This window comes from Balaenoptera borealis (genome assembly GCF_965194805.1).
Source record: "Balaenoptera borealis genome assembly, chromosome: 3".
NCBI lineage: Eukaryota > Metazoa > Chordata > Mammalia > Artiodactyla > Balaenopteridae > Balaenoptera > Balaenoptera borealis.
Genome location: NC_138866.1, coordinates 160,612,997 through 160,625,974, shown reverse-complemented (window position 1 = coordinate 160,625,974; position 12,978 = coordinate 160,612,997). Strand labels below are relative to the sequence as shown.

The window sequence follows — 12,978 nt, the reverse complement described above, 5'->3', positions numbered from 1 at the left end:
ATCTCAACAAGAATTTACAGATAACCTATGTGCAAGGCACTCTATTAAAAGCTGCCTGAAGACAAAGGTGGGTAAGATGCTTGCAATTCTAAATGCTTCCCGTCGACTGGGGACCACGGACACATCAGCAGCTGGCAGCAGCACATAAGAGACTGAAACATTGTCATCGTCGGTGCAGGAGAGGACGCAGCTGTAGGCAGAGAAATCTGGGAAGATATAGCCTGGAATTGGGCCGTAGAAGGTGATGCCGACTGCGGGAGTGAGGCCGGGTCAGCTGAGCCAGAGCACACACGAGGGGTCTTTGCAGGAAGGTGAGGGAGGTGGGCTTACAGCTGAGGTCCCCGGAGCAGCTGCTGGCTGCGAGGTTGGAGAGCAGGGCCGTGGTCCGCGTGGCTGATAGTCAGTCATGCTACCTGTCCAAACAACGTGCTTTCCCAAAGAGTGTCCCGGGAAAGAGCCCAGATTCTTTATCCAACTTTGTAAAAGTAATTTGGCAGTTTTAGCACTTAATCTTGAGGCCCCGCTTTATCTCAGGCATATTTTACGATGCCTCATCATCTCGGGAATCCTTGCGTGTCCGTTGTGCGCTTCTGAACGCTGCCCCAGACACTTGCAAACGCATCTTGTGTTTCTCAAAGTCACTGTCACTTTTCGGATGAGCATGGAATTTGATAGCAGCGGCCACCCTGGTGCTGACTGCACAATTAATTATAGGACCGCGGGACCGAGCACATTTGTCCCAACAGGCAGGAGGTCAGAGTTCGGGGAGTCATTTATGGAAGTGGATCAGACTCTGTGTGTATGTAAACCGGCGTGTCTTCGTGGTTGATTTAAGGCACTGTGGATCCCCCAGGGTCAACACTTGGGCCGTATGGGAAGGAATCCGTGGTCCTCAAAGCTCCGCAAACACTGCATTTACTCCCACTCTCTGCCCTGGAAAAGACAAACTGAAGGGCCATCTTTGAGTTTCTATTTGGGGATTTGGAGACCCCTCACCACTGGATGTGGGGTTTTATTTTGAGGCTATCTGCGGCTCAGTCAGTCCACTGTCATCGTCCTCATTTCTTCCCATAAGAGAGTAGGGAGTCCTCGGGAGCTGAGGACTTGACTTAAAGGAGCTACTCTTGGTCCCTGTCAGCCTGCTTGAGGCACCTCGCAGGAAGCACTAGTGGGGGTGCATTCTGGTACATTCCAGCTCACCCGACAGATGGCACAGCTCTCCCTGCAGGAACCTCATGACACTGCTTGTGGTGTCTGTGCTATAGACTGAATGTCTATGTCCCTCCTAAAACCCATATGCGGAAATCCTAACCCCCAGTGTGATGGTATTTGGAGGTGAGTCTTTTGGGAGGTCATGAGGTCATGAGGGTGAGGCCCTAACGATGGGATCAGTGTCCTTATAAAAGAGACCTCAGACAGCTTCCTCCCTGCTGTGAGGACACAGCGAGAAGTCTATGAACCTGGAAGCAGGTCCTCACCAGACACCCCACTGAATCTACTTGATCTTAGACTTGCAGCCTCCAGAACTGTGAGAAATCCATGTTGGTTGTTTATAAGCTACCATCCCATGGTGTTCTTTTTTAGCAGCCGGAACAGACTAAGGTAGCCCAAGAATACCCTATTCTTTCTCCTCCACTTCTGTTCACCTTCCAAATTCTCTCTTACCCTTACCTTTATTTAAAAAAAATTTTATTGAGGTACAGTTGACGCACAATATTGTATAAGTTTCAGGTGTACAACTAGTGATTCACAATTTTTAAAGGTTATATTGCATTTATAGTTATTTCAAAATATTGGCTATTTTGGGGCTCTTAATCCCCACCCCCATCTTGCTCCTCCACCTCCTCTCCATCTTTTACCCTTTTACCCTTCTGTTGACTTTTAAGTTTACTGAGGCCAATTCTTCCCATTTATTTATTCAGCAAATGTTTACTGAGCACCTATTATGTGCCCGGCAGGCATTTTTCTAGGTGCTGAGGATAGAGCAGGGGAAAACAAAACCCCATGCCCGCATTGATATGCCTTATCACAAGGCAGTTAAACGTGAGGCCAGCCTGGCTCCCCCAGCCGGGGCGAGTGTCCCAGGGCCCATCTCTGGCTCTGGGTATCTTTCCAAATTTGCCGTTGGTAGCTACTTGCGCAGGTGTTTCTGCTCCCTGGCTGCAGAAGGAGGAAGCCAAGTCTCACTCATTTTGTATCTCCCACATCTCCTTTGGGGTCTGACATATGAATAATTTAATAAATATTTGGCAAAGACATGAGAACAGCTTTAAAAGGCTTATAACACCTCCCCCAAAATTAAGATCCATGAATTTAGGAGGGCATTCCTTCTCTTCCCTTGGCTGTGGTGTGTCAGGAAAGTGTAGAAACTTTCACTTCAGAAAGAAAACCAGTGAGAAATACCGATTCACATCAGAGCTGTAGATGCACTGAAATGCTTTTATTGAAAACTAGTCTGTGCATCCAGAAGAGTATATGTACTGTTTGTACATATGGGGCCTATTAATAAAAGGGACACCCATGAAAGCCACCAACCCAAGGAAGAATCAGGAACTTTGCAACATGGCTGCATCTACCAAGGCCATCCTCCCTCTCACTCCCCTTTATTTCCACTGGCAGTTAATACTATTCAGAATTTTGTGTTTATTGTGCTCTTGTTTGATTTCCAAAATGTTTCCCAGAGTAGCATACGAATGTACCTTTCTACTCATCACGTAGAGGCTTCTGTGTCAACACTTAATATTGTCAGACTTCTTAACTTTCGTGGGTATAGAATTATATTGTAATGTGGGCTTAATTTGCACTTCCCTGATTCCTGGTAAGGTTAAGCATCTTTTCTTAAATTTTTCACCACTTTTGTTTCATCTGTGAAATACCTACTCATGGTTTTTGCCTAATTTTTAAAAATAGTTTATCTTCTTTTTATTGATTTGTAGTAGCTCCTTCTGTATTCTGGATACTGCTGCCATCCTTTGTGAGTTGTTTACGTAGCAGGCTTTTTCCCCCCAGTTTGTGGTTGGCTTATCTGCTTTACAGTAAACTTTAATGCATCCGATGGGAAGCATCTGAGTTCTGGCCGACGCGCTCTCTCAGCGGACTCAGTTTGCCACCTCCTAATAAAGGTCCTTGCCTTCAGCCTCTCATCCCTTCCCTGCGTAATTCATTCTGATACCCTGTGGCCAATATTAGGTTGCAGACACACCTGATAAAGTTACTTATCTGCTTAACGTCCTTCGGTGACTTCTTATCACACATCTCCAGAATAAGTCCCCAGTTCCTGTCTGGGCCCATCTCAATTCTGCCTTCAGTGTCTCCGCACGCTCCTTGAATTCCATGCACTGATGAACCACTTGTGTTCCCTGAGTCCGTCCTCGCCTTAATACTTCCCACTGGACCCCTAGGTCTGAGTACCTCATCGTCTAATCTCTGAAGCCTTCCTTGACTCCTGTAAGATCGGCTCCGTAGCCTGGCCTGATGGGGCCCGTAGCACTACGTCCATACATTAAGTTCCCTATATCATAGGGGTCTGCTTATTTGTCTACCTCCCTTAAGATTCTTGGCGTCTCCAGGGCAGGAGTCTTTGTTTTGTTCAGAGTGATGCACCCAGAGGCCTTCAGAGTGCCTGGCACCTAGTAGGTGCTCAATAAATGCCCGTTGAGTGATTGAATCAGTGACATCCTCCACTCAACGTGGTGCATGCATATGGCGGCCACCTTCACTGAAACCGACTGTGGAGGGTTATACAAATACTTTAGGGCTGATTTTCAATTGTGATTAATCTGTGTGTCCAAGGGTAGCCATCACAACCTGGTGCAGATGTGAAGAGCTGAGCTACAATTTTCCCCCCAAAGTTTAATTTCAGAAAACCATGATCGGAGTTCCACCGCTGTCCCTCACCAGCTATGTGATCTTAATTAGATCAGCCAGTGTTGCTGGTCTGCACTCTCCAGGTCTAGTTTTGATAGAATATATGTGGATTTGGCCCTGAAAGTGGACTCAGCTAACAGGCCCCAGGCCATGGGGTACCATTATTTGCTTCGTGGTCTTATAGGTATAGCATGTGAAAAGAATGTAAAATAACGTGTAAAGGCACGTGTAAAGGGAAAAAAGATATAGCATCAGAAATTCATTGACAGTTTTATGAGTTTGTCTCCTACTTTCAGGGCGTACTCAAGGCTGCTCTGCTCCCTTTGTGGTTTGACGAGGTCAAGTTTGAGTCTTGGTGGAGACATGGCTTACAGTCGCACGCATCACAGCCAGTGCTTGTCCATAATTTAACAATAATAAATGGCATTTGCATTGATGCTTTTTAAGTTCTTTATTGCTTCCATACGTCTTAGGGGATAACAGTGCATCAAGGTGGCTTTCAAAACCGATCAAATGATAAATGTTGCTTATCCTTAAACATTAGTCTTCGAAGGCAAGGCTAACAGTTATACCCATTTGGGGTTTTTTTTGCTTTAGTTGCTTTCAAGGCAGCTAGATAAACAGTTTAAGAAAAAAAGCTGCCTATGTGAACCTCACCGACACGCGGTCCCTGAGATACGTGCCTGCGTCGATGGTGTAGCTGCTGCGCCGCTGTGGCTCACGGCGGCCCTGGGGCCCTGCTGCTCTGTGTGGCGGCGAGTCTGCTGTGTGTGCCGCCGTCAGTGTCTGCTCCCGTTCCACGACGACCTTTATCATTACCTCGGGCCTGCAGGCTCTTGGGCCCTCGTTTACTTCCTCCAGAACATGAAGCCTGGGTGAACAGGAAGAGGGGTTGCCTTGACACTCAGTAACCCAATCAAACGATGTCTAGATAAATAAACCCGATTCTTACAGGAAGCAAGCTGGTGAAGAGACAGAACCCACTGGGGTGATCGTAAAGCCTTGGGCTGAGCCTTTGTGCCCTTTCTTTCTATGGTGAATGCAATTTCACAGTGATTGAGTGAACATCCCCATCGTGGGGACCCCTGGGTATGGATGCAGAAGGGCCAAGTAAGATAGCACAGGGAGTAGACTTCAGACTCCTCATTCTGGGTGACACAGGTTGTAAATGTGGGGAGGGGGTGTGTGTGCACGGGCACACACACATGTGTCCAAGTACATGTGTTCTCCTCTGTGGAAGATCATGCTGTGGCATCTTCTCACCCCTTCTGATGGTAAACTGTCAGGGCTTGGCAGGGAAGAGAGGACATTTCTCTTGTTCCTGGAGAGCCCTTTCCAGGGCTCAGATAGTCACAGAGCAGAGCGGAGGGAGGACACCAAAAGCCCAGGAAGGACTGGATCTGGGGGCCTGGGGCTTAACCAGCAAGAGGTGATGGGCTTAGGGAGAGCCCAGCCCAGCTCTTCATCCCCTCCAGCCCAGGCTGGAGAATTTCATAGCAGCCAGTGTTATCTTAGCAGAAAGATTTTATTAGCCAAGAGATCAGGCAGCCATCAAGCCAAGTCGCCGTCTTGGCCCGTGCTCTGCAGGCTCAGAGGGAACGAGAGCCGCCCCCATGCCCTGGGCCTGGGGTGAAGCCCGTCGTGGCTCACATGTTCCCCACCCCCACCCCCGTGCACCCTGTCCCGCCTGGGCTCTAACCCGGCTTTGTCTCCTGGCAGGATATCGACGGCCAAGCGCTCCTGTTGCTGACCCTCCCCACGGTGCAGGAGTGCCTGGAGCTGAAGCTGGGGCCCGCCATCAAGCTGTGCCACCAGATCGAGAGGGTCAAGGTGGCTTTCTATGCCCAGTACGCCAACTGACCCCGCCCGCCCCGCCCGCCCCACCCGCCGTCCCGGTGATGCAGTGTCTCGTGTCTCGAAGGGTTTCCGGGACTGGACCTTCCGTTTTCCCGGGATGCGTCAGGTGGTGCACATGCTGTGTCCCCACAAGGCGAGAAGCACGAGGGCCTCCTCTGCCCACCAGCCTACTCGAGGTTTCCATGTTTCCAAAGCACCCCGGGCCCCGCAGCAGTGGCTCCTGGAGGGTGTGAATTTAAGCTCGTACCCTGCAGATGTGGACATGCATCTCTGCAGACCACGCCCCCGCCTTTCTCCCACCCCAAACCAGGCAGGTTCCTCGGAACAAGGTTTCCTAAACCAAGGCCCACACTTCTTTGAAAACTAAGGCGCAGGTGATGTCTTTTAGGTTGTGACCCAGGAGGAGGCCTTGCAGATGGCTTTAGTGTGATTGTTCCCAGGCACATCCATAGATGCTTCTTTCAGGTCGACACGCGTGTAGCTGTTGCTGCAGTTTGATCTGGTGGTGACTCATTTCTCACGCACAGCTCTAGGCGATGTTTCAGGATGGCAGTTAGCAAAGGAGGGACTCCGCCTGTCGGAGGAGACTTCAGAAAGTCTGGGCAGAGAAGGAAGGCCGGGTGTCATGACAGGGAGATGGGCATCCAGGAAGTCTGCAGGGAGGAGGCGTGCTTGCAGCCTTGTACAGAACCTCTGAGATCTCCGACATGCTCATTTAACTGTCACCAGGTCAGGGAGGGTCTCCTCTAGTCTCTTGGGGCATCTTGAATTGTGTATTGAAGGCAGAGCTTCATTCCAGAGAGCAAGAGCGGGGAAAAGACCTGAGGGAAGCTGTTGGTCCAACAGCTCCTTCCCTTAGAGGGACACTGTACTGGGTCTCCCGAGGAGGGTCCCTTCAAGCCCCGCCCTGCTCAGTCACCCCTGCCCCGGCACACACATCTCCCACGGGGTGATGAGGGGCCCTGGCCCTGGAGGCAGCCCCACGTTCTCCTGGCTCGGCCTTTGACTGACCCCGTCATCTGGGCTGACTTTGAATCACCCTGGACCTCCTTCCGGTAAAGTAACAGGTTTGAACTCTTAGGCGTGTGGCACTGACACGTGTGCCCTTGTCCCCATCCTGCTCCTGCTGTCAGGGAAGAGTCCACATTGGCCAAAGCGAGAAAAAGAGAGTGTGTAATTCCTGCAGCTCACTCCGGCTCTGGTTTGCTTAGGACATTTCTTGGCTGTTTTCATTAAGTGGGTCCAGTCGTTTGTAGAGAGATCTGTGGCTCCGGGGACCAGCTGGTCTTTTGTACCAGGTGCTTCGTCTGTGTGCACCCTGGACGGATCCAATATATTCTATGAAGCCCGAACGGACCACTGTATTCTGTGCTGGTCGTTGCCCAGAAGCCTTTTTAAACTTGTGTGAGGAAGCTCAGGCCCCACGTTGCCCAGGAAGAGTGGGCGCTACCCACCCTGCTCTTCCTTTATGAGCATAATTACCTCGACCTCTTCTCTTTGACGCGAGTGTCAGCAATTCCAGGAATAGTATCCTGGGTTGGCTGACGAGCTGATCATATTCGTGCCACATATGAGGGCTGGTTATCTGTCAGATTTTGAGAGGCTCCATCACTAAGGCTAACCTTTGTCAACATTCTGTCACCATTACGGATGAAAAGAGAAAACATGTGGTCGAGACTGTCGTCCCCCCTGTAGCTGATCCTAAGTCAAGTTTAAACGTTCGGCACTGGACTTGCCGGTTGCCTCTGCTGGGAGGCCCTGTGCCTGGCCTGTGCAGACGGGCAGCCGTCCGTGAGGATCCCAGCCTGGCCTGCGGTCCCATTTCTCTCTTTGGTTCCCCACCGCTGCCTCCTCAGCCATGTGCTTTTGGCCTTAAACGCTCAGTCCCATGGAGCTGAACTCTGTCAACCAGTTGGAAAGGGCATCCTTTTCATGGTTTGGGGCATTTTCCCGTCGCTGACACGTTTGTGATCCTTCACTGTGGCCTTTTTGAGCTGAGTTCTTCCCGTTGCATGTGGGACGGGAATGAAGGGATGTGAGGGCTGCAGCCCCCTTTCAGAATGAATGGCACCTTCTCGTGCCCGTTCCAGGAGTGGCCCAGAGGGGAGGGTGCTGCGTGGGAATAAGTGGCTCTCCGGGGGGTAGGGGGAGTCCCTGGGGCCCACGCAGAGGAGCTGGAGGCCTCCCACCCGGCAGCCCGGGGGAGACGCGGCCACCATTGCTGGGGAAGCATCCTCTTCCCGAGGGGCCAGATGCCCAGAACTCTCCTTATCCTCGGTCTCTTTGTGGGATCCGCCCTGTCAACCACCTGCGCTCTGCGTGTGCTTGGCGGGGAGACGGCTGCGGCCGAGGCAGAAGAGGCCTGGCTCTGGGGCAGGCGTCCTAAAGGCTGTCTGCGTGCCATCTCCCTGCCCTGCTGCGAGCCAGGAAACATTTTAGGGGCAAGAAGATACTTTTGCTCTGAGTGTTGCCAACGTTGCCCTCCAATTCAGATTCTTTGGGGACTTCTGTGATGGGGGTCTGTGCTTCTTCACATCAGCAGGACTTGGGCTGCGTAAGTGTCAGGTGGTGTTCATTTCTCTGTAGGATTCCCCTCTCACCAGCTTCTGCCTTAGAGAAAGGGCCAGTTTTCAAGGAACGTTTTACAGCGTTGTTACTCGGTCTTCGTCCCTTATGGCGGGAAGAGTTGCTCTCACACCTGTAGCCCCCAATGCACCCCAGCGCCTAAGATAAACGTTTCTTGGTTGAAACACTCCAGCTGGCAATGCCCCCTCCCCTCTTCATCCCCAGATGCTCCAGTCTCCCCGCTGTCTCTCTGACAGCGCTTTGGGGTCAGAGGCCTCTCCTCTGTGTACCTGCGTCCGGCATACACCGGGTTGCTCATTACCTCTGGGAACGGCCCAAGAACTGTGTTCCCCTTCCCGGCCGAGCAGGCCCTGCAGTCTGTATGTACAGCGTGTATCACTTGAAAAGCAGAAATGCCACCTCATCTCTAAGGCTGAGAGTCCGTCACTGAGTCCCGCCCTAAAACTAATGGAGCTCGTATCCACCTCTGACCTCTTGACTGCTTTTGTCCTGTGTTAGGAAAATATCCTGTCCACAAAAATATAAACGTAGAAAGGTCGCCATTCCGGAAGAACTTCTTCGCTTTAAAAAGAAAAATAGCAACAGCAAAAACCCAGTTTCCTTCACCACAATGTTGCATAGCATGGAGAAATCCATCACTTTTAAAATTAGGTTCATTTGATCAAAGTTTGACTCAGAGTGCTTGAGCTGTACAGCTATTAGGTTGCTTTGCCTTATTTGATCATATTTGAAAGGTGATTTCTTGTGTTTGCTTTGATTTGTTCCTCAATAAATTAAAATGACTCAGGCCTTTCACGCTGCCCCCTTTACCCTATACTGAAGTCTCTGGAAGGTTGATTTTGATCAGCCTTTGAAGATTGGTCTCAGTTTCCTTAATTTGTGTCACAGAATCTTGAGTGTTGTTATCAGGCAAGTTCTGAGATTTGCCTTTTATCTTAAACCAAACGCCCCTTTCTAAAGGCTGTTCTCCCTTCGTTTTGGAAGCGTTAGGGGTTTCATACTTCTTTTGTCGAACGCCCGTTTGTATTTATTTCTCTAGATAGAACTATAAAAACAGGTGTTAAGTCTTTGTGGTTTGAGCGTCATTGTTGCTTTTTTGGTTAAGATGGTGAATCTAGGCTCCAAGTCCTACACTATTCTATCTTTAGAAAGCTGTGGCCAAGCGTGCAATTATTTGAAGGGAAAAATAGTAAATTTTAAGGTATCTGTAGTTTTTAAGGAAAAAGTAATCGTTGGGGAGACATACATACTGCCCGTGTCTCTCTGGTGCAGTAACTAAATAGCAAGGGAGGCTCTATTGGCAACGATTACACTGTAATGATTCTTTTTTTCCTTCACTTGTTTTTTTCTGTTAAAGAGTTTTCTGGAAATTGCTTTACTCACTTCAACTTAGTTGAGTTTTTACATTGGGCGACTCTCATAGCTTTTACCACTAGAGTTGATTTATATGTATCCCAAACACAATGTGCTATCCCAACTGTGCTATTTTTGACCCACTTAAGTCACCTAAAAATTCTAAGTGTTGACACATGATGCTGCCTTGGGTTTTGGTTAAGAAAAGAATCTCTGGTTTAGATGATCGGTAATACAATTTCCTGAGCTGCAGACTTTCCATTTTCTTGGTTTTGTTTAAAAAAGGCTAGGATACGGTACCAGGGAGTCCCAGTAGGTCAAGACTTACATCACCAGGCAGAGTGGGTACTTCATGTGGACGGAAGAGATGTGTTGAAGAAAAAGTAAAGTTCTAAGAAGCATTTGCTGAAAATCACTTTACAGTGGGCAATCGGAGACAAAAGTTTTTAAATGACAGAAAAAAAATCATCTCATTTGTTGTTCAAAATGGGAGCCAGCATGATATCTAGAAGCATAAACTACCCCTAGTTGTGAACGTCAAAGCCCTTTTACTGCTTTGCATTCCAGTTTGAATAGTTTGTATTGGAATTTGATTCATATCTTGTGTATGTTTTGGTGCATAAAAGGGAAAAGTTGGTGTTTTTACTTTAGATATTTGCAGGACAAAGGGCATGTCGTGGTTTGCTGTAAGATTGTATTCTGTATATATGTTTTCATGTAAATAAATGAAAATCTATATCAGAGTTATATTTTAATTTTTATTCTAAATGAAAAACCCTTTTTACTTGAAAAAAATTGTAAGCCACGTTGTTAATAAAGTGAGAATAAATTCTATGGTGGTGTTTGTGTCTTTATGTGGGAAGTTATTAAATATTGTTTTTAAGGTTTGCATTAAGATTTTTTTTTCTCACCATGCACTGAAGCAAATGTTTATAGGGTGTTTTTTTTTTGTTTTTTTTTTTGTTTTTTTTTTATGGTTTATAGGGTTTAATAACTAAGGCTCTCAAAATCCTACATTACCTTTCAAGGTCACCTGCTAGCTCTGGATCCTTTTACTCAGGAACTTGGGTTTATTCTTTTTATTAAAACATTAGTGTACATCCTCACGATCACCTCTAGCCTTCCCATTTTCCATTACTTTAGTAATTTTATGATTACCTGGTGCATTGCTAGAAACACTCCTTTATGTCTATGAGAACGATAAGTAAACAGCCATATTTACATTTTTCATTGCCCCTGAAGTGTCACAAATAGGTCTTAGGCATACAAGTTGGAAGAGGAATCGATATCCTTGCACCCATCCTGCGGTCTCTGTCGCCAGATTAGGATGCTCCTTTCCCCTCCCCCACTGCTGCTTCTGGTAGCATCACCGAGGGACAGATACGGTGAGGGGAATAAGGGGCATTTAGGGAAGGGAGGTGGGGGAGTGCTGAGCAATTCTTCCTTCCAACCACAGACAATCTCCAACATCTTAACTTCGCTTTAAACATTTTCTTTTGCCCTGCTGGCAATCAAGTTCTGCATATAGATTTTTTTGTTTGGTTTTTAATTATGGGAGCTTTGCCTCCTAGTAAAGATTTAATAACAAAACAAAGCCTACGAGGGCAGACAAGAGCAGGAAGCATATTGTTCGTTTTCTCAAAATATTCTAGAAGCATCTAGGGCAGGATTATGTGGCCAAGTACATATGATCATCGTATTTCTACTTGTGAAGAAGACCTTTGACAACAAATCTAAAGACTAAATTTATAATAAAGTGAAAGCCGAACATTTTTCCAGACTTCTAAATTGAATGAATTAAGGCAAAACAATATCTACGTTTCTCTCCATGTTGCCACCCAAAGCCTATTTCTGATTCTTCTGCCATCTCGCAAGGCTGTTGACAGCTCCCAGTTCACCAGAAGCTGCTGCCCCTTTGAGTTGGCTTCTGGTGGTGCTGCTACTTTATTCCAAGCCTCTGGGACAGCATCCTGCTTAAGGGGGGTGCAAAGACTGCATTAACAAAATACCGTATGTGGATGTGACCTTGGGTGACTCCAGCGTGAAGGCTGGGCATTTAACCGGTGGGGTAAAAATACTCCATCAAGATAATAGATGGGCCGCAAAGATTTACTAGGGAGTAACTTCATCGAGCCCTTTTCTGGAAGTCAGCCCAACCCGAGCTGCCACACATCCCATGTAATGTGGTTCCTTGGTTGTGTCTGAAGTGCCCTCTGCAATGTGGATTCTCCAAGAACACTCTTCCTTTGTTATTCTGAAGTCAGATCAAAGCACGATGACCACCACCCCACCTTCTCACCCAACCTCAAGATCTGCTTTATCATAGGTAATTGCCAAATAACTGGCTTCAAACTTTTGGAGTGATAGATGCGCTACATCTATCTAGGTGTACGTTGCGGAGAGAGAGAACTGGATGGAGACAGACAGCACAGGCTTGCGGGAAAAGTACAAGTTGTACTTTTCGGACAGTCCTAGGTTCAAATTCTTTTCCTCACGTTTGCCAGGTATGTAACACAAAACCTCAGTTTTTGTTTCTGTAGAAGGTAGAGAGTAACATATCCATCCAGGGTTGATAGGACTAGAAATTGTGTGTGATCCTAGGCAACGAGTCTGGCCCACAGTAGGTGACTCAGATCCCCATTCACTGGGCACCATCGACTCCTGGGCCCTTAACCACTTATTCATTGGAATGTCTGGGCCACCACTAACTGCTTCCTTCACTCCCTCCTCAGTGGGAACCTCAGATACCCAGGCCCGAACCAATCAAACCCTTGAGAGCTGGTGCCCCTCCCACCATTGCTGGATTCAGATGAAATACATACCACCGGGTGCAGGATCTGGCTTCCGGGGACAGCAGTTGACCAGAAGGGCTGGGTGATCCAAGCTGACTCTCCAGGCATCAGTACCTTAGAGCGTCAGCTCAGATCCATGAAGGAAGTGCGAGGGACCTGGCAGGAACGTGGTCGCTCTGTGTGGCCTGTCCAGAGGGGTCTCAACTACTGGAGGAACCATCTTTTGTTTTCTTAGAGGCCAACTCTGTGACGTATCACCTTTATATGTTTTCCCTCCTTCCCTTGCCTCGATTTCCACATTCCCTCATTGCTGCTGTCCTGGTATTTTATTCCACAGTAAAAATACTAGCATGTGAGCATAGCCTCCTACTCTGTTATCTTTGGAACATCAAGTAAGATCATAGGTGCCAGGTGTTTTCTAGAAAACAGAGCCTGCAGATGGGATCTGGGATGGGATTGCCACCCGTCTGAAAGCAGTAGGGACCCCGTCGCTCTTAGTAAGCAGGATGACGAATCCCCACAG

At 48.0% G+C, this 12,978-nt stretch overlaps 1 protein-coding gene across 9 annotated transcripts in view; it reads left to right on the top strand.

Moving 5' to 3' along the window:
• SFMBT2 (Scm like with four mbt domains 2) overlaps positions 1-10,497 on the top strand; it is a 223,070-nt gene extending 212,573 nt beyond the window's left edge. For all 9 annotated transcript variants that reach the window (XM_082387144.1, XM_082387141.1, XM_082387139.1 and 6 more), the window contains one exon: positions 5,587-10,497. In XM_082387144.1, the coding sequence (XP_082243270.1) occupies positions 5,587-5,727 (141 nt within the window). In that variant the 3' untranslated portion in view covers positions 5,728-10,497. The remainder of the gene's footprint in view (positions 1-5,586) is intronic.
• Positions 10,498-12,978: the final 2,481 nt, after the last annotated feature.